The sequence below is a fragment of the Lissotriton vulgaris genome (genome assembly GCF_964263255.1).
Source record: "Lissotriton vulgaris chromosome 8 unlocalized genomic scaffold, aLisVul1.2 SUPER_8_unloc_1, whole genome shotgun sequence".
Taxonomy (NCBI): Eukaryota; Metazoa; Chordata; class Amphibia; order Caudata; family Salamandridae; genus Lissotriton; species Lissotriton vulgaris.
The window spans coordinates 7,613,211-7,634,421 of record NW_028240615.1 but is presented as its reverse complement, the minus strand read 5'-3'; the positions used below and the strand labels follow the sequence as shown (position 1 = coordinate 7,634,421).

Sequence of the window (21,211 nt, the reverse complement as noted above, 5' to 3'; positions counted from 1 at the left end):
GTCTCCAGTAACCTCTCAGTAATTCTGCTGTGTGGGATTTACTGGAGGTTACAGGAGGGGTAGTTGACCCTCCTGGGTGCTGTGGGCATATAGAGGGCGCTGGGGGAGCATGAACAGGCTTGCTCCAGAATGTTTGGATGTAAAAAAAAAACCTCTCCTCTCCTCCATGCATGCCACAATTTTCAAACTGGTAAGTGGGTGATTTTGAAAAAACAAAGTAGGGAAATGTCTTTGCCCATAGGCTTATATTGTTACAAAGGTAAATGTATGCGGGAGACACCTAAAATAAAGCCACTCCTTGATTAGGTCTTTTGGCGTGTATGGTCCTCCAGCAGTGCTCTCTCAGCCTCTTCTTTAGCAGGTGCTGTTTCTCAAAAGGCTGATTAGCCTCCTACCCTTGTTTTTGGTAAAGGGAAGCCCAATAAACCAAATCAACCTAAGAAAAGTAGAAAACTGTAAGCAAACCTTTTCTACTTTTCTAGGCATGTGGGCCACCACAAGCAGGGGAGGAGCTCAGACAGCAGTCTATGGCCGTGAGCTTCTTCAGAAAAGGCTGAAGGAGCGCAACAAGAGGATGGAGCTTTTTTTATCCAAACATTCAAGTGAGAGTCTACCTATGTTCCAGTAGCTCTCCGTATTCTTTTGGGCAGGGGAGGGGTGGTTGGTTGGTGCTTGCTCAGAGCTTTGTTGCCCGCATCAGAGGAAAAACAGCTGTTAATTACCCACACTTATTATACTCGCTCACTTGTGCCCAGAACTACAGGAAGGATAATAAATTGCTGTAATGCCCTTAGGTGCAAGCATTAACTCATAAATACTATACAACTTTAAGAGCTATTTTAACAGTCTTTCTGCTCAAGTCTCAAACCACAGCTTTCCCAAATTAAAAAAGCTGATTACAATATCCCTAAAATAGTAATTTTAGCAATTGTGCAGCTGTGCGGCAAAGATCTGCTGTGGTAATGAAAAATGCTGAGCAGGAAATAAGTTGGTGTTTCTGAAACTATAAAAAAAATTCCCCTGTATTTCAGTGTAAGCCTAATAAGATTTGGGATGGCCCATAACATCACACATAGCATTATCCAAAGTTTCAAATATTCTTCTCTGTCACACCCACAACTAATAACCTCCACCTGACCATTGGTTCTGTTGGCTGAGAAACAAACTTCATGGAGGGATATGATGAATTTGGGTTTATATTGGACTCTTGACATTTGTGCAATTGGCACTAGCAAACTCTCATTTTGTAAATACATCAGTAAAGGGATTACTAAGAAGATAGATGTTGCTATGAAGGGAGTAAGGCAACAATCTAGAATAGATGCTGGGCCAAATAAAGGTTACATCTGGCATGTATGTGAATTAATGAGTATGTGGCAACCGTGTAAATGGTGGGGTGAAGAAACTGATTACATTTCAAGACTGTATGCTTGATTATTACTTTTTTACTGTTAATCCTCTAGCAGCAACAAACATGCTCTTCCATCAGGGATGCTAAAGATTCACTAGAAAATAGAACAGTGTCAGTAGATGCTTCATTTGTTCTTCAATGGCCTTTCCTTGGTGTTTGACAACCAACCCAATGTGCGTTTCAAAGGCGAGCGCAAACAGAGGCTCTACACCAATTGCCCCCTCACATGCTTGGGCTTGCTCCACTGCAGTCTTTTTTTACATGGGTCAAGTCAAGTCAAAAGATCTTTATTCGGAATAAAAACATCCATAAAAGTACATGCAATTGCAGTTTCAGAACAGTACAGTACAATAATGTGACAGCTGGTCATAAGACATAAACCAATCAGTAAATTTCACAGTAACACACAGAATGTCCCTCCTTGCTAAAAACAACATTATATACAATTAAAAGTATTTTTAGAAAATAAGAAATGGATGAAAAAATAGCAGCAACGTTAATAGGTCCTCTTCAATAATGTGCAAAATATGCAGAATGTGCAAAAAAGTGTTATAAAGTGCATAAAAAGTGCAATGTGCGAATGTTATACATCAACATGTAAAGTGGCTCGTGATCGAACAGCAGCTTTAAGAAAACAGCTCACTCTGAATATTACTTCATCTGAGCCCAGTAGTAAAAAGGTCCTCAGTGCTATTCTGAAATTAGTCAACTTACATTTTCTGCAATAGGGCATTAAATAATGAGCGGAAAACAATTTATAGAAATCGCAGAAAAACAAAAAGTGCATAAGACTCTGTTTCATGTTTGGATTACAAGGACAATACAAAGTTTCCAGATGTTTGTTGTAACCCAGGGGGAAGTTTAGTAGATTTACTATACTCCCATCTCGAAAGCGAAACAGTAGGCTCCTGTTCCATCTGCCAAGATGTAAACGTAAGTACCTGTGTGGAGGGCCTGGGTGGTTAATTTGGGGTTCAGAATAGCCCATATATTTTATAACGGTACACTTTGACAGGTTCTTACTTTCCCGCTCCTCTCTATACAGGTGGTATAATGCCCTATGAATAATAGTCTTATGGGAGCGATTTATTAGACTGGGTGAAGTAAACAAATAACCATGTCCTACGCTATCAAGGCATTCTTTTACAGCTTTTAACCACGGTATACAGTGTGCCCTATCACATTTTAAACAGTCCAAGATTATATCACGGGTCAAAGTGGCAGCCGGGTTAATCCATATCTTTAGCCAGAGTGCTGGTCTAGATCTTACAAAATCTTCTATATATGAGATGTTTAATTCACTATGGCATATATAGTGTGAGGAACAAATAACCCCACCCAGCACCTTCCGGCAAAACCTATTTTCTTCGGTCTGGATATGGATACAGTTTTTATAACCCCAAACCTCAGCGCCATAGGTACCAGTTGGGATGCATTGGGTTTGGTAAATCTTTACTAGTGGTGTAATCCCGTCAGCATGGTTGGGTTGTCGCAGAGAAGTGACACAGCTTATCGCTTTACCCAACTTATTCCTAGCATAAGCAACGTGTGGTTGCCACGAACCAGTATTAGAAAATAGCAACCCCAGATAGGGAAAAGTGCAAGTGCTTTTCAAGACATTTGACCCTGATTTAATCTCAACAATTTTATATTTTTTGGGACCACAGCTCATAATGAGAGATTTTTTGAAGTTAGTGGTCAAGCCTAGGTCTGCCATAAAACGGACAAAGCCTGAGATTAAAGTGCGAAGTGCCTTTGGTGTGCGGCCCATTTGGACCGCATCATCAGCGTAAAGGAGGGTGGGTATGGGGACCCCATTCTCATGAGGTACATCTTTTGTTAAAGTACTCAGCGAGCAGCTCAAATCGTTAATATAAAGAATAAAAAGCAGGGGGACCAGCACACACCCCTGTCTGACCCCCCTGCCAATGCTGATGTCGTCGGAAACATCGCCAGATTGGTTAATGCGCACACGTGCTCTTAGATCACTATGTAAAAAAGCTAAAAAGTGGACCAAATAATCATCCAAACCATAATTAAGGAGGGTGGACCATAAACGAGAACGGTTAACAAAATCAAATGCAGAACTTAAGTCCATGAAACCAAAATATAGGGGGGATTTTTTAGCGGTGTTATATTTTTCCATAATCAAACTCAAGTTCAAACATTGTTCCACCGTGCCCACATTACTGCGAAAACCAAGCTGGCTAGGGTGTAGAATCTTGCTCTCATCTGCCCATGTTCTAATCCTTTTAAAGATGACCCTGCCCAGGACTTTCAAGGTGTTATCGATTAACGATATAGGGCGGTAGCACCCGGGATCCAGCCTGTCGCCTTTTTTAAAAATAGGCACGATAGTACTACATGACCATGTTTCGGGGATGTATTCATTCGTTAGATTATTGAAGACGTTACATAACAGTGGGGCCCAAAAGTTAAGTTTGCACTTTAATTGATCAATTGAGAGCCCATCGGGACCAGGCGCTTTGTTCCCTGCGCTTTCAGCAATAACATCCTCGACCTCAGACACAGAGATGTTAAGAGGGCTTAAGGGGAGGGAGGTTACAGCGGGGTTGTCAGGTGTAGCATAAATTTTAGCAAAGTGTTCAACCCACGCAGATCCGGTGATATTACAATTGATTGCTGTTAAGTTCGAACCTATGGATCTTAGGTTCTTTACCTCCCTCCAAAACCCAGTAGTATCTTTCAATTCGGCCGTGCGTATCAGGGAATCCCAGTGGGTCTTAACCAATTCATTAGTTCTAATACGTAGGGTAGATTTAAACTCTGCTCTGAGTAGCCTTATTTGAGGAATGTCCCTGGGTTCGGATTTTAGTGCAGCCCTTAGCTTCCTGTTTGCCCTAGAGCAAGAGGCATCAAACCATCTAGATATTCCCTCAGATTTCCTCGAGGCAGGTCTAGAAATCTCACTTTTTATTGCGGAGCAGAGTTCACTAAATGATTTAATTACATTACCCCCACGGTCATCAATGGTGAGGCAATTGTCAATCAAAACTGGATGTTTTTTAATAACCTTTGCCAGGACTCCCCTGTTATCCACGCCCCTCCAAATTACCCTCAGTTTATCCGTTGAAACTTCCAAGTTTCTTGCACCTATTTCATTTTGTGGACACCTACCCCCCGGAAGCAGTAGGTGAATTACAATAGGGTAATGGTCACTATGTACTTTGCACACTACCTCAGCCTTAATTAGAACATTAGCAATGGAAGGTGAAACAAATACATAATCAATCGTAGTACCGCTCCCATGACCAATAAAAGTGGGAAACGGGGCAGCGCTCATTTCGGTGCCGGCATGCTCCATGCAATTTACGAGTTCTCTAGTTGCAAGGAGATTCGACAGTTCTTTACCTCTTCTACAGGGGGGTTTCTAAAGTGTATATGTGCATTGAAATCCCCTCCTAGACAGATACCGTCAAATTTCCCGTATTTCTGTCCATCCATAAATTCATCAATAAAATCAAACAAAAGGATAAAATTACGATTAGGTTGGGACAAAAAGTTGTTATTGTAGAAGTTATTCAAGCATAGCCTTGTCCTCTTAGTGTATGTCAATGCCATAAAACTTGGGCAGTTAGTTTGAAGTGTATTGACTTTGGCTTCTGCAGATATTTTGACCCAAATAGAGAGGCCCCCACTCGGTCGGCCTAGAGGGGGGGCCAAAACAGTCATGTTATGGCAGCTGTACCCCTCAAATAACAGATCATCCGTGCACCAGGTTTCTTGGAACATTAACACATCATGACAGTTAACCCAGTCCTTCCAAGATTTGATTTCCATCTTTGCCTTCAGGCCGGCAATGTTCCAACTAAGGATTAACACATTTTTATCGGGCCGCAGGCAAAGGTCCTGGTCAGTTCCTTGGGTGAGTACTGTTGTTTTATTCACCTGTTGTTCACATGGTATCTCAAACAGAAAGGTTTCGGGTAATAACAAGGGTGCCTCAGATGATGTTTCTGCTGTGTGGTCAAGACCCGGAGACACAGAGACAGGTTCTTCAGCAGTGGATGACAGTCAATCCAGAGTACCCAAGTCACGAAGTATTGAAAACCTGTTTTGCAGTGGGAATACAGGTGGTGGCTGCATCATTCTGTGTGGGGGTCGGTAAAAGTAACTTAGCGGTAAAGGGGTCACCACAGTAGATGGGCCTTGTTGAACAAAGTTTTTGGTTAACAGAAATTTCACAGTGCCAGGGTTCCTGAAATTGACTATAATACAGTCCCCATTAATGTTTTTAAAAAGAGGACCAACCCAGGTTACTCGGCGTGTAGATATAATTTCTTTGGAAATATCGTAGCCGACCCCCTTATGCTTAGTTAGCCAGTCAATACATTTATTGTGCAATTGAACCCACGATTCTCCTTGCCCTTCCCTAAGGGGTGGAATGCCTGCCAGAACCAAGACATAAGGACACGCCTCAGGTGAAAGATGTAAGGCAGGGACTTGATGTTTGAAAGGCCTAGTGTCCTCATGTGAGATCTTATTCTGGCGCTGGTTGGAGTTTGAGGAGGCCTTCTGCTTGGTCGTGCCTATAGCAGAATTACATTTATGATTGTTCTTAGGGGCACTGGTAACAGTGGAGGGCAAGGAAGGCAGAGGGGTGGATGATGTGCTTGAGAAAACAGGGGGATTGCTTTCCCTTGTACTTGCGTCCGCCACAGATGTTATAGTCATGGGCGGACTGATGGCAGCCTGTGATTCCTTAACCCCATTTGTTGTGGGCAGATTACAGTTTTTTGTATAGTCGCCACTAGTGAGGGCACGGGTGGTAGATTCCAGGTCTTTTAGCAGACGTTCACCTCTTATCTTATCCAGGCAGACCGTGCCTTTTCTCTTGGCATCATCATTTTTGATTAAATTTTCCAGTCTGTTAAGTCTCTTAAAAATATTATTAAATTGTCTGATCATTTGACCTTCGACTTGTTTAAAAATTGTATCCGCAATGGTCTCAATAAGATTCCCCTTTGATTTAGAATGGGGACTATTTTCCTTGGGGAATTCTGTCTGAGTGGAAATAGTCGTTGAATTTAAACCGTCATTTATAACAACGACATCATCCAGATGAGGTTGGTCCGGCAAGGATACTGTATGTTGTTTTTGCTTCTTCCCCCTGGTCCACATACTTTGTGGTGTTGGTTGATTAGTGCTCCTAGGGGGCTGCTTCCTTTTGTTATGTGTAGATTTTACTGGGCCCCTTTTTCGCTTGGCTCCTGTATTCACGGTGATCTCAGTGTACTCAGTGGTTGGCAATAATGAGGCAGGATCCGGAGCTGCGACTGGGACTGTATAAATGGTAGTGTTTCCGTCTTCAAGGACAATGGGCAAACTAACAGCAGATTGTGGTTTTACCACAATAACTTCCGGAAATAAATGCGTGTTACCATTTGAACTACCTGTTGTACTTAGTTGATTAGTGGTAAGTGAACCCATGGAAAGCCTCCTCTCGGTTTCGGCAATCTCATTGAAAGCAGTGTCTATTAGTGTCTCAAAAGACGTTATGAGAGATGCAGAGGTTTCAGCGTCCTGGGTGACTAGATCTGTGGTGTTGCTTGTAGCGTTACGTTTGCCCATTTTAACAGCCAAAAGAAATGCTCACCTTTAAAGGGGGACGTTAGAAGGGTGGCCCGACCACTGATGACCTCTGAGGGCCTCAGAGGGCCCGCCCTTTGCCCGGCGCACGCCCGCACGCGTCCCGCGGCGCGGACGAAGCCTTCTCCTTTTGAAGCGCCTCCGGGCGCGCTGGCAGGCGGAAGTGGGCGGAAGTGCTGGCCGAGCACTCTGGAACTGTAGTCTCCCCGCGGCGTCCACAGGCTTCACTGGACTACAGCGGCGGGAGAGAACTGCAGCGTGAGCACCCCAGAGGCGGCGAGGCAACAAGCTGGTAAGTGTCCCCAAAGCCGGCGTTTCCTGTCCTGCTCCTGCTCTGTTGGTTTGAGAGTGACCTGGGTCATTATTTTGTGTTCCACAACTTCAGCTTTGATGTGGAAGGTTATTTCTCCTGATGCAATCTGAAGGAAAGGTTTGGCTTTTTTTAACCTTGTGTCTGTCATACATTTACTTGGTAGACAAAGTGACTGGGGCTCGCCATTCAGGTGAACGTTTCCTAGGTGAGATTCCTAGGTGAGATTCCTAGGTGAGATTCCTAGGTGAGATTTGTGTCAGGACACTAGTAGCAGTAAACCAGAAAAGCCACTAACCTCAAGGATCGGCCAGCAGGGACGATGGTTTGAAGAAGCCCGCCCCTAATCCTCTGGGGATAACCTCACACAGGAGCTTGCAGTTACTACTGTGCAAGGAAATCTCCCGGGGATACAGGGGAAAGAAAGGGATAAAACGATAAACACTCCAGTAGGGGAGAGCGTCTTATATGCGCCCAGTAGGCAGAGCTACCCTGCTGTTTGTTCCATCCCTCTGGGACAGCTGTAGTGGAGAAAACATCAAGGGAAAACACATAAGGTGAGGACCGATCAGAGCTTCTCCAACCCTGCTCTATCTCCATTGGGGTTCTATACTCACACAAAGTGACAGAAGAAATACTGGAAGGAATGATTCTGAAGTTCAGAGTACTAGAAGGCATAATGCTGTGAACCCCACAGCATTCAAAACCGGCAGACTCCTGGAAACAAAGTACTGGAGGAAATCCGCCTGCACACTTCTTTGATGTGCTCCCACGCTGTTGAATCACAGTGTCACCAAACAAGCTTCTGAATAAAGGTGCCACAAAGATTACTCCTCTGGTCCTTGATAGACCCCACACGCTGTTAAATATCACAGCGCACAGAGAAGCAACACAAAAGGAAATAGTTTAATGCATGACCACCTCTCCTGAATCCCGGAGACGGTCTATGCCCGGTATAATGACACAGTGCAGAGGGCCTCGTAACGCTCACGCTGCAGTCATAAAGTGAGCCTAAATACTTGAGAGGGAGAGCGTGCCCCGAGGAAAGAGCACAGAAACTCGAAACTGAACGTGCAGGGTTCCAACGCAGCAAGGTCTATGTCCAATGTGGCCCAGGCTCGGCAATGTCGGAAACAGGAAGTAACTGGTCTCAAAATCCTGAGAGGAAACCAGCGCTTGACCTCCAGCGGGGAAGACCATCCGCTAGCGCTGTTTCCAGGAAACACGGAGTAAATGAGAGTTTGTCAAGCCCCGTGTTCAAAGTAGGGAGGGGCTTAATAGGCGGTTCCTGTTCTGAAACTCCACTCTTTGCCCCTTGGTCTTCTGGTCCTTGTAGTTTTGGATGCGTTTTCCTCGTATATGAGGGAGCAGATCTCCAGTACACGCCTCTCTGGCTAGGATCGTGACAATTTGAATTTGACTATGGGTTTTTATGCTCATTTTTTTCAGAGTTTGGAAAATGAATTATATATATCAGTATATATATATGGACACATGATTAAATGGAACAAAGAAAAAATATTTTTGTTAAAGGTTTTTATATTTTTGGGCATTATTTTATTTGAGGTTGTGACTTTGAAGGTGCTGCTGATAGTTATATATTTCATTAACATAGTATTCCTAGTGTTTAAATAGACAGGTACTTCTTTTTGTATCAAGACTTATGTTAGGCTGCTCACTTCTCTCAATCCTTCGTTAAAGTGTGGATGTCATGGAAGATATGGGCAGAAGTTGGTTTAAAAAATTGAGCCTGTCACATTCAAGAACAGTTGTGGAAAAGGGTACCTCAGATTCTTCTGTGGAAGACAGTGAAAAGTACCTTCCGGAAAGAAATGTGTCTGAAAAGGATGATGTTTAAATTACTGTCCAAAATGTAGTCCAATCTGCTATTTATGCAGCAGTGGTCCATGTACGATGTAATTGTCAGCTCCAATACATCATCCTTCGATAAGCCCAGTAGCTAATTTCTCCTATGTCTGGGGAAGACAGAATTTGCCTATCTTAAACAGTGCTTGAATTTCCTTCCTTATCATCCTGATCTTAGAATTCAGGAGAAAGGGGGAAGCCTTCACTGAATCTGAAAGGAAATGAAAGAACTGGATCTTCTGACTTGGAACAAGTATTGACTTTCTATGATTCATGACAAAAACCAGCTCTTTCAAGACTGGGATTCTCATCAGCAGCTGAGTCCCTAGAGCAACTTTGCCTTGAGACAACAAAGGTATGTTGTTGAGGTAGACAATTAATCTGACTCCTATTCACTTCAATACAGTAAACACGTGCTTTAGGAGTTTCTTTGAGCACCAAGGTACCAAGGACAGAACGAAAGCAAGTGTTGAATTTGTACTTTTTGGGACCCCACCAGAACAGAAGGAATCAGTGATTGGGTGACCAAATTGCAACTGAAAAATAAGCCTTCTTTAGGTCCAATTTTTCCGTCCGATCAAAACTCTCAAGAGAGTCCCTCAAATAACGGCCTCCATCTTGAAATGCCTGTAGAGTACAAATGAATAGAGTAATTGAAGATTTATCACTGGAGAAAAAGCTTTGTCCCTTTCATAACAAGAAAAACGTTGGTTATAAACCATATAGATTATGTTTAAACTAACTCTAGTGCTCTTTTCAGTAATAATTGTTAAGTTTCTTTTAGAATCCACTCCGTTTCCTTGCCTGAATAAAACATTGCACAGAGAAAGGCTTACTCAACTGAGTGGAAATAAAACTCTATTTTGCAACCTTGAACAGTTTATCATGCAGTGTGATTGACAGACTTTAAAGTGTCATAATCAAACCTCCATTCTTGTAAAAGAATGTAGAATCTCCCTCACCATTGGGCAGGAGGTTTAGATTTTATTAAAGACGATTATCCTGCCCTTCTGCTCTCTTAATAGTCTATGTGTTGTCTTTTAGTTGATGTTGCAATAATAATGGGCCTGCAATGAGCTACTGAACCTATTGACTGTAGGTATTTTTGTCTTCCTCCTCTGACTTTGTGGCCTACTCTGCAAAGAATACTCTTCAGGGTAGATTGCTAGAGGATTGGTGGTATGCACTAACATTATAATGGTTGTTCACTCTGCTCTGTTTGCCAGTGTTATTTTGACATCCACGTTGTATGTACTTGCAGGGTTTTGTTTCTTTGCTGCTAAAGGCTTGTCAGTAAAGTTATACTTTGTGCCTATATGTCTGTAATAAAATAAACACTTTAAGCCATATTAGTGAGGGGGAGTCAACATTTCGAATCTAAGTTCATAGAGAAATGCTGTTTGAGTTACCTATCTAGTGTGTTTGTTGGCGTTTAGGGGCCTGTTTTGTAAATGGTTGAAATGAGAATGAGAAAATGTTTAGTTTGTGGAGTTAATTAAGAGGCATGGAAGAAAGCACTGAACTTCGTGCTGCTTGTAAGCAACCATTGTATATTTCCTAGCAATTCAGTCTAGGTTTTTAAATTTTGACCTGCTGTCTGTTTTATGTCTATGCTTTGTGTTTGTGTATTTTGTCATATGATATGTTAATTTGTGATTTTTAGAAAAGAGTCAGTTTTTTAGCAGACGATCTGCATCTTCGTGAAGTCTTTTGTGTCCCGGCCAATCAGCGAGCCCCGTTCTATGGAGTAATTCTTGCTCAAGGAGCTGGAGATGATGTGAATTCGCAACATTCGGTGTCTCTTGCATCATTCCTGGCAGATCATGGGATTCTGTGTCTGAGATTCACTTGTGATAAAGGCCTCAACCTTGCTATTAGGACTCAAGCATATAAAGACGCATTGGTAAGTTACTTTTAGCTGGTATTGTTAAAATGAACCAGAAAGAACACATCTATATAACCAGGTTTTAAAGCTGAGATGGGTATTGCTCCTATGTGCCGAGCAACGGGGGGGGGTGCGACCAGCCCCCCTCCCTCTCCCAAGCTGTGGGGACCGTATCGGTCCTCATAGTGTGGGTAAACCCTGACCGAAACAGACAAACACTAACTACCTTTATAGGACCGTTGCCGGTAGTGTTTTTAGGTACTTTCAAGTGAGTGTTTAAAAAAGCTAAAAGTGCAGTTATATTTGCCTCAGTCCACTTTATAACCTTCCGTACTATCAAAGCATGCGTGGAGTTAAAATAGTAAATGCACATTTCATTACAGTCAATGGTCATACTTCATAGTAATAGGTATGTTAAGTTGTGTGTCAGTCAAATCGGGTTAAACACTGATTCCCCATTTTTCATGTGGAAACAGCCTTTACCTTACAGTTGTTCCGAGATGCTAGAAAGACTGACAAGACCAGCAGGGCTGAGGTTTCTTAAGGACTGATATTGGTTCAGGATAAGCTTGCCAGACCACCAGCCATTTGTAGTGAATATTTAATGGACAAGTTGCATGACTATGATCTTGATCTTTGTTGAACTTAACTTAAGAAAGCTTTGCCATGTCTATTTGTCCAAAGCCTTCAGGCAGTCCAGGAAGCAGGTGGGAAGCTCATACTAGCATAATTTGTAAAAAAACAAAAATAGTATCATCTACATAATTATAGAACAAATGCCCAAATAAACAAATCTAGATTGCCAAAGTTTACAGATAAACAGTGTAAAAAGAGGAGACTGGATAGAGCCTTTTTGTGAATGCTTCCAAGGGTGTGATGTGGCTTTGGCTGGAAAGGGTATTAGAAATCACTTGACTTTGACCAGACAAAAAGGAGGAGATACAATCCAAAGGTAGTGTCCTGACCCCAGTGCCCTTAAGTCCCTAAACCTTAACACTTGTCCAATGTGATTGAGAAGAAGGTTTTCTGATATTTCATTTGGCAGGCATCTCCCTCAAGGTTACCCGGAATAATTTCTGAATTAGAAACCGCCTAGATCAGTGGACGGACTACTATTTAATGTCTGAAAGAGTTTACTGACATTGATGGGCCTTCCCTATAAGGTTTGTTTCTATGCAGAGATTTTTCACAGATGACTTTTTGCGCCAGTCCATAAGGCAGTGTTATTACTGCTGAACCTCAAAATGCATTAACTCCAGTGTCTATTTCACAGAAGTGCTTAATATTCATTGATGGTGCTGTCAAAGTTTAAGGAATAGGAACAAATGATGGATAAAATGCAGAACAATGCAAACATTCATCCCCTGTCACAAAGATCTGGGTTTAATCCATTGTTCTTTTGCTCACCACGCCACCCCAGTTTGGACCCAGCCGTAAGCAAATCAGTGCCTCTTGGGGACAGTCCAGCCCGAACTGCCAAGCCAGGTCCTCTCTGGACAGGAAACAAGTATCCTGGGAATGGTTTTAGAGCATAACCCTTCATCAACCAGGCTCGCTTAAATCCAGTGACGCAATGAGCACGGGACCCACGTATGAGCATACCCTTCCCACTTAGGGCGACAAAAACAAAAGGAACAAATGATGTAAGGAATGCTGAACGATGCAAAAATTCACCCCCAGTCGCAAAGATCTGGGTTTAATCCATTGTTCTTTTGCTCACCACGCCCCGAAACCAACCCCAGGATGCTTGTTTCCGGTCCAGGGAGGAACTGGCTTGGCAGTTCGGGTTGGATTGTTCCTCTGAGGCACAGGATCAATACTGATTTGCATATGGCTAGGTCTAAACTGGGGTGGCATGGTGAGCAAAAGAACGATGAGCTTAACCCAGATCTATTGACTGAGGGTGAATGTTTGATTTGCTCTGCATTCCGTCCATCATCCTTGTGTCTTCTGCAAAGTTTAAGCAATGACAAGCCATCCTCTTTGCCAATTGCCATTTGATAACGGTTTTTGTTTTTTAGTGATCAATGTTATAGGCATTATTAACAATAATACAGAATTTTACAACACAATCAGGGCAATAAATAACCAAACAAACCTTTAAATAAACATTCGCAATGAGCAGGGCACAATTATAACTTTATTCAGGATCTAATTACGAGTAACCTGTTAGTGATCTAGGAATACCTGGGGTCTGGCATCTCTGATGCCAGCTGTTGTCTCCACATCAAATAACTGCAATTCTTGGTTAATCAACTCAGAATGAGAAGCAACATATTGACCTGGAAAACCCAGGTATTTTCATAATGAAATTCCCTCTTCGGGCCAAATTGCCCCTTTTCCGCTGCCATTTGATAATTTCTTTGTGCAGGTGGGGATTGCGGTGGAGGACAGCATGGCTGGGCAATGTGAGGGAATCGTTGTCTACTCCCTCTGTGATGCTGCAAGTGGGGGCTGGGCTGTGTCTGTGCCCACAGCCTGTCTCTCTATAGCCATAATTTTACTGGGTGAGGAGCCATACAACCACTCCTAGTATGGCGGAGTGGTATTTTCTTAAGATCCACCACCTTTTGTTTGGGAATGGTGCTCTGCTATACCTTCTCTGAGGATTTTGATGGAAACTAAAAGTAAGCAATTACGTTTGTACCAATTATCATTTGGAGGCATTGTTCTGTTTCAGTAAAATAAGTGTTCCACAGATCCAAAATTCCTTCATGCTTTTTGGGCAACCGCATAAATATGGGCCTCTAGCAACAAATTCCTGCTTTTCATTCGTTTATGGAGTCTGTTTGTTTCTCGAGTTTTGAACTGTATCCATTTTGGCAGTGAGTAACCCTATATTGATCAGTATCTTCTTACTGCGGGGTGTTGAAATCTTCCATAAATCTGAGGAGAGAGATGTTGGGGGCTTATGTGAACCTATTGCAAGAGATTCTAATTGGCATTGTATTGCTACACCTAATAAACAAAGAAGGTACTCCCTTCGGAGAACAACGGACACAATCTGAAGAAAAATCAAGTTTTATGTGATAGACACACACATGTGTTGTACATTGTGTACTGATAATTGTACCAAGAGGAATCTTGCAGGGATAGCTGTTTCCAATACCATAATTTTTGCCTCCCTCTAGTCTTCCAAAATTAGTTCTTCTAGTTATCCTTTTGCTTTGTTAACAGATTAGGGCTATTACAAATCAGTGATCTGTAGACTTATGAGACTTTGCTATGAAGTCCATCTCTTGTCAGTTTTGGCTCCAGTGGATTGGATTCTAATTTCTTTTTAACATGGGCCAAAGGGGTGGGGCAGTAAGTAAAGGTTTGCGGTTTGATGCAGTAAAATGTTGTGGTTTGTACCAGTATTCACATTGTAGCTAATTCATGAGCATGTCTCTCTGTTTGACTCTGCCAGTGGGATTCCAACATATGAATCTTTCAAAGTCCTCCACCTGTCTCACCTAAGTTACTACCAAAACACGAGCCCCCCCCTTATAAGCTGACCTGTCTGGCCCACCATTTTCTAATGCTTCTCTCTGTGTTCAAAGCACCATTTTTTTGTAGAGGGATGGAGTCCTGCTTCCAGTAATGCAAACACCCAGGTATGTATAGCCATGCAAATCCACTATACATTTGGATTGACATCCTTTTGCACACTCCACTTTCTGAACCAGGTGTATTATATATTTGACAGTTTGTACATAGCGCTCCATCCCCATTGGTGGTATTAAGGCTCTTTACATTTGAACAAAGCTGATACACAGTTTCACAGTGACAGGATTTAGAGGTTTTAAGACATTTACTAGGCTGGTACTGAATTCTATGTCAGGCCCGGAGGCAAAGATTATGCTTTTCTTTCTTCGCTTTAATCACCAAATTTATAGACAGCAGCCATTAACACGAAAGCAAAAACAAAATTTCCCATGACACCAGGGAAAAATCAGAACAGCAAACATCATTAGGCCATTCACAGTGTTCAATCTCCAGGCTGTTTAACATACCTTGTCACTTCCTGTAATCCCTCTTTCTTCGCACGAGTCATGCTATTCTCCTTTATGTGTATTGCTTCGACCCATCGTTACCTGGAAAGACAACATTCGTCAGCATTGTCAAAGCACTTCAGCTGGTACAGAAAAACACATGCACAGTATCATATAAGCAATCCCAAACTATAAGACTGCATAGAACAAGCCACAACGAAGATAGGTCACTTATTCCCATAAGGGCGGGTCTGCATCCATTCTGGTTGCTAGGAGGGCTAATCCTCGCCTCCATATCCTTAAGAGAATTGAAACTTACCTTCTCCAAGGCTAGGCAAATTTCTATTCTATGTCAGGACCAGAGGCATGGATTATGGTCCTTCAAAGCTGAATCAGCACCACCTGTGCCACATTCAGCACCGGTTTAAAATAAAACCTCTTATCCGAGGACCAGTCTACCGCTCACATGAGATCTTCCAAATGAGCACCCAGACTGAAGGCCTCGGAGGCCAGCGCCCCCATGCTGGATGGTCCCCGGATGCTTTTGCATTAATGCCCTCCTTCTGCATTACCCATCTGACACAGCGGGCTATTGTGGGTGAAGAACTCGCTTTGAACGGTTTTCTGAGTGCTATCAGGAGTTGTCGTTCGCCTGGTGGACTGACTTCCTCCGTAGCCTTCTCATAGGCCTTAAGGCATTGTATCACACAGAGTTTCGGGGAATCCACAAAACCTGGATAAGAGATCATGCAGGTGTTTGACTTGAAACTTATCTTCTCCAAGGCAAGACACATTTCTATTCCATACTTTTGTAGCTGCTACTGAGAAAGAACAGTTTTGTGCTTCTCTATTTCTGCAATTTGATTGATCGATCTGAAAACAGACTGGCAGAGATATCCCACATAGAAAATCAGGTTATCTGCCTAAAGGAATATCCATCCTCCACACCAGGAATACATTGGAAGCCCTACACCAGTGCTCTTCTTCTGTACATTTCAGCAAATGGCTCAATTGCCAATGGAACTTGTGCAGATGTTATAGAAACTCCTTCCTTTTACTCCTCCTAGTGTGTATGGGATCAGACAATACTATTTACTCTGAAATTAGCCATTGTTTTTTCAGGTCCTTTGCACCTAACCACTGGTTAAGATTAGTTTTAACAGGGTACCCTGTGACCTGCCAGGAGCCATCACCATTATAAATGCCGTGGTTGAAGGCAGTGCCACTAAAGCAAGTAAGATGTACTCAGTGCTTATCCTGACTCCCTTTATTATCTCTGGCCTTAAAATCCTGGGCTTCGTACATGTACCTGATTGGCTGAGTTACTCACTGAGTTGAAACTGCTAACCATTAAAATATTATACAATATCTGCCATCACCCTGTGACCTGAACCATTAGAATATTGAGACAATTTGAGAACCAGCTATACTACAAAGCTGTGCCAAATTTTATAAATTAAATGTGCACCTGAAAATAAAATATGGAATAGACACAAGACATGGTTTTCCTAAGACCTTATAATTGTTTGCTCTAAAAGCTTTCAGGAAACAGTGCAAACAGTTAGCTTTTCAAGGGCAATTCTTTTAAATGAATGATAAACAAGTCAATAAATCATCCCCAAAAAATGTTCACACTGATGCGACTTAGTCCCCTGTCCCTCACCAAGTATATATGCCATCAATTACAACTCAAATTCATTTCTTGCCTTTTCATAAACATGATTCAGCTCATAAGGAGGTCCATTCTTAATTCTCACTCTACCCCCAACATCCCGGTCAATCCCAAAACACAAATACATGTTCTAACTTTATTTGGATTACAGAAAACAAGCCTGCAAAGATCATAGGTAATCTAAAACCTACCTTCTGGTACAGAGACCTTAATCCTGTTTCATTCATGAAAAGTGACTTTAATTTCTTTAGAAACCTATGATGTAACATAATAATGGCTTTTCTACAATTGAGTATCTCTCCTGACTCCATTAAGACAAGATCCATCACACCCCTACAAAAGAAGCCTTATGATCATCCTAATAAAATGGGAAACGACTAACTTCTCACAAATATTCATCGGCTAGGTAAGGACAATGTGAATTCATTTAACTCACCATTAACCTCAAAATAAATAACCGTCCAGCGCCATACTAATCAGGCTTTTGCATTGGTTACAGCACTGTAACCAATCACAGGAGCTCAAAACTGCTGCTGATCTACTGTTTCTACTTCTGCTGAGCAAGAGAACTTGTTTTACCGTCTGCAGCCTGTGCTGGCTGTCTGAAGCTGACGCTGATTCCTCACTGTGTCGTGGCGCTGCCTCCCCCTGACTCGCTGGTGTGAGTGTGAGCTGCACTCGGCACACTCTGCCTGTCGCTCCCAGCTGGAGTCAGAGGGGTTGAGGCCAGGGTGCAAACAGCGAGAGCACCTAGCCTGGGGGACTGCGAGGACCAGAATCCTTAGCGGAGATCACCTGGTTCCTCTCCCCCAGGCGAACCGCCCACGGACACGCCCCCAACGACCTGGATAAAGATTCGTGACACCCGCTTCGCGGGCGCCACTCACAGGAGCTCAAAACTGCTGCTGATCTACTGTTTCTACTTCTGCTGAGCAAGAGAACTTGTTTTACCGTCTGCAGCCTGTGCTGGCTGTCTGAAGCTGACGCTGATTCCTCACTGTGTCGTGGCGCTGCCTCCCCCTGACTCGCTGGTGTGAGCGTGAGCTGCACTCGGCACGCTCTGCCTGTCGCTCCCAGCTGGAGTCAGAGGGGTTGAGGCCAGGGTGCAAACAGCGAGAGCACCTAGCCTGGGGGACTGCGAGGACCAGAATCCTTAGCGGAGATCACCTGGTTCCTCTTCCCCCAGGCGAACCGCCCACGGACACGCCCCCAACGACCTGGATAAAGATTCGTGACACCCGCTTCGCGGGCGCCACTCACAGGAGCTCAAAACTGCTGCTGATCTACTGTTTCTACTTCTGCTGAGCAAGAGAACTTGTTTTACCGTCTGCAGCCTATGCTGGCTGTCTGAAGCTGACGCTGATTCCTCACTGTGTCGTGGCGCTGCCTCCCCCTGACTCGCTGGTGTGAGCGTGAGCTGCACTCGGCACGCTCTGCCTGTCGCTCCCAGCTGGAGTCAGAGGGGTTGAGGCCAGGGTGCAAACAGCGAGAGCACCTAGCCTGGGGGACTGCGAGGACCAGAATCCTTAGCGGAGATCACCTGGTTCCTCTTCCCCCAGGCGAACCGCCCACGGACACGCCCCCAACGAAACGTACATAGATAACATCTCGCATCCCGCGACGCGGGACGCGCGCGGGACCAAGCGCGGGGATAAGCCCGGGCAAAAGGGCGGGCCGTCTGTGGCCGTCCGGGGACGACCGAGGACGGGACGGGCCACCCCACTAACGCTCACTACAAGAGGAAACTCTTCAACTAAACTTTTGATTCATACGTGTAAAAAACCCTCATTCCTTTACTGATCAACTGAGATAGTGTGATTAAGACAAGCCACAGCATATTATTAATACTATACATTACATCTATAAAATAGATTTCTGTCCCCAAGTATGAGGGCGCTAAAAAAACTACGCTCACGGACAATCTACATGAGGCGAATGGGGACGGACGCAGCTGTAAGAAAATCTGTAGACAAGTCACTAAAACCAGGACAAATATCAAGCACTCCTGCTATAAGTGAATACTTCTCTACCCTCTCCAAGAAAAAGTTTCTTTCCCCAAACTCTAATGATGATCAAAATAAGTTGGTTGAACCTGATCCGTTACATTTTTCTGACCAGAAATCCAACAAACAAGGTCAAATAACAATAGAGAGTAATTTGGCAAATTACTCTCCTTCGGAAGAATGTCAAAAATCTCGTCTAGTTGTGTCTCAAATAACAACTATAACACCTATAAAAAATCAGGGCAACAACTTATTTTTCGACGTATCCGCAAATCATAACTCAAAGACCGAAGAAGAAAATAAAGAAATATTGCTAAGTCAAAGACATCCCCAAACCAGTTCGCCAGAAAAATCACCTAACCTTTTTTCTAATCTGACCAATCTATCAGACCCAAATTTTATAAACCTAAACTCTGGAAATACTGCCTCTCCCATATCAAAAGCACTCTTCTCACTGCAAGAAATTCTGGATTCAGTACTAACACATCTTGGACACATTTTAGCTAACTCAGACGATACTTTAGACGTACAAATAGGAATACTCAAATTCCTGGTTGAAGAAAAAAAGAAAAAAGATCTAACTAAAGTCTCATCAAAACAAACCGGAGAAGACGAATCACAACAAACAGATGAATTTCATAAAAATGGAAGTGCCACCCCAAAACAACAGGAAGCAAGCACACAAACGAACGACGTACTAATAATCAACAATAAAACTAACGGATCAAAAAACAAAGAAAAATCTCCTATCACATATTCACTTAAAAAACTGTTCAAAGAAGAACTGGAAATCAAAGCTGAGAACAATACCAAACACTATCCGATTTTTTCGAATAAAGTATCCGATAACAATCGCGATCAGATTATCGGAAAAAATAAAACTGAGCTATCAGGAGTTACTGCTGAACAGGATTTCAACCAAAGAGAACAGTCTGAAAAAAGTAATACTAGGGAAAAAGTAAAGGGGAAGAAGAAGAGAAAACCTATGAGGAGAATACAGAGGAAAAAAGGGAATAGGCTCAAATTCCAAAAATCTAATCCTGTAAATCTGGTGAACACTCCAGTAATTCAAAAAACATCATCAGAAAAATCCTTAAATCCTGAAGCAGATGAATTTTGTCCTCCGATAGAAAATAGACCTACATCGCAAAATAACATGGACATAAAAGAACCATATGACAATAACTTCCAATCATGGGAAATAAATCCATCCAAACACATAACTATTGAAGAGCTATTTCCTTCAGATAAGGAGCCGTTTAATCGCGGTAAAATCATCAATCTATTACAAGAAATTCCATCCCTGAATTCTCTGACCAGCAAAGAAATTGACTTAGTTCTGTTTCCAATAAAAGAAAATAACAAACTAGTACAGGTATCCTTTTATTCACCGGTTTTGCCTGGAATAATAATCAGAGAGAAGGAAATTCTTCACAAAAATGGCTATGATGTAATCTCGGTGGAAGATTTTAAAACCAACAACTCAAATAATGGTATATTAGGACAAACCCACAGAAGAAAAGAAAACAACAGTTCTAATTGGGGAGACCTAGCATCAAGTACTATGAGGAAAGATCTACTTAAAATACAAGTAATTCAAGGAGAGAGGTCAGTCTGGTCTCGGAATTCCACCTTTAGCAACACTGAGAACTCAATAAAATCATGGGCATGGTTATCAGAAACCTTAAACAGCAAAAAAATGGTAAATTCACAACAACGCGAAGTTTAGCAAAGGTCTGACGCTATTGTCCTGGAACCTGGCAGGGAAAACTGATATAAAAATGAAACATGCAATTAAAAATTCCCCTGATATCATCGCCCTCCAGGAAACATGGTTAATCAATACCTTTACTCAAAGAGGATACTATGTATACGAAACATTGGCAAAAAGATCAAGAAGGGGACACGCCAAGGGTGGTCTGGCAATATTATTAAAAGAAGATCACTCTTGGTCACAGGAAATAATTAACACAAACACAGACAATCTACAATGTTTAAAAGTATCCCTTAGAACCCATGCCTCAGCCAAACTAGAAAAAATATTACTTTTCAATATTTACGCACCTCCCAGCAGTAATAATAATGATTTGCTGTTTGACCGCCTAATGGAAATTATCACTCATATAATTGATGATCAATCTCACTTGCCATACCTCATAATGGGGGACTTGAATGCTAAAATTTCTAACTGCGAGATAAAGAAATGGGCTCGTCTCCTCAAAGAGGAATCTCTGGAATCATCACTCCCTGAATTCCCAAAAGGAACTAAATCGGATAAGAGGGGACGCGCACTACTAGCTTTTCTCTCTGGCATTAATGGGATTATATTAAACGGTAACATCAATGGTGATATACCAGCAACATACACACGGCAAGGAAATGGATCTCCTTCAACTATTGATTACTTTATATGCGGGATCGAAGGAAAAGAACAAATGAGTCAACTTTCGATAATATTCACTGCAGAAAGTGATCACGCT

General features: G+C 42.6%; 1 protein-coding gene across 1 annotated transcript in view; it reads left to right on the top strand.

Moving 5' to 3' along the window:
* The window catches only part of TEX30 (testis expressed 30), a 284,398-nt gene that overhangs the window by 147,738 nt on the left and 115,449 nt on the right, over nt 1-21,211 (top strand). Inside the window, exon 3 of the mRNA XM_086947887.1 lies at nt 10,861-11,100. Within this exon, the coding sequence (XP_086804013.1) occupies nt 10,861-11,100 (240 nt within the window). The remainder of the gene's footprint in view (nt 1-10,860; nt 11,101-21,211) is intronic.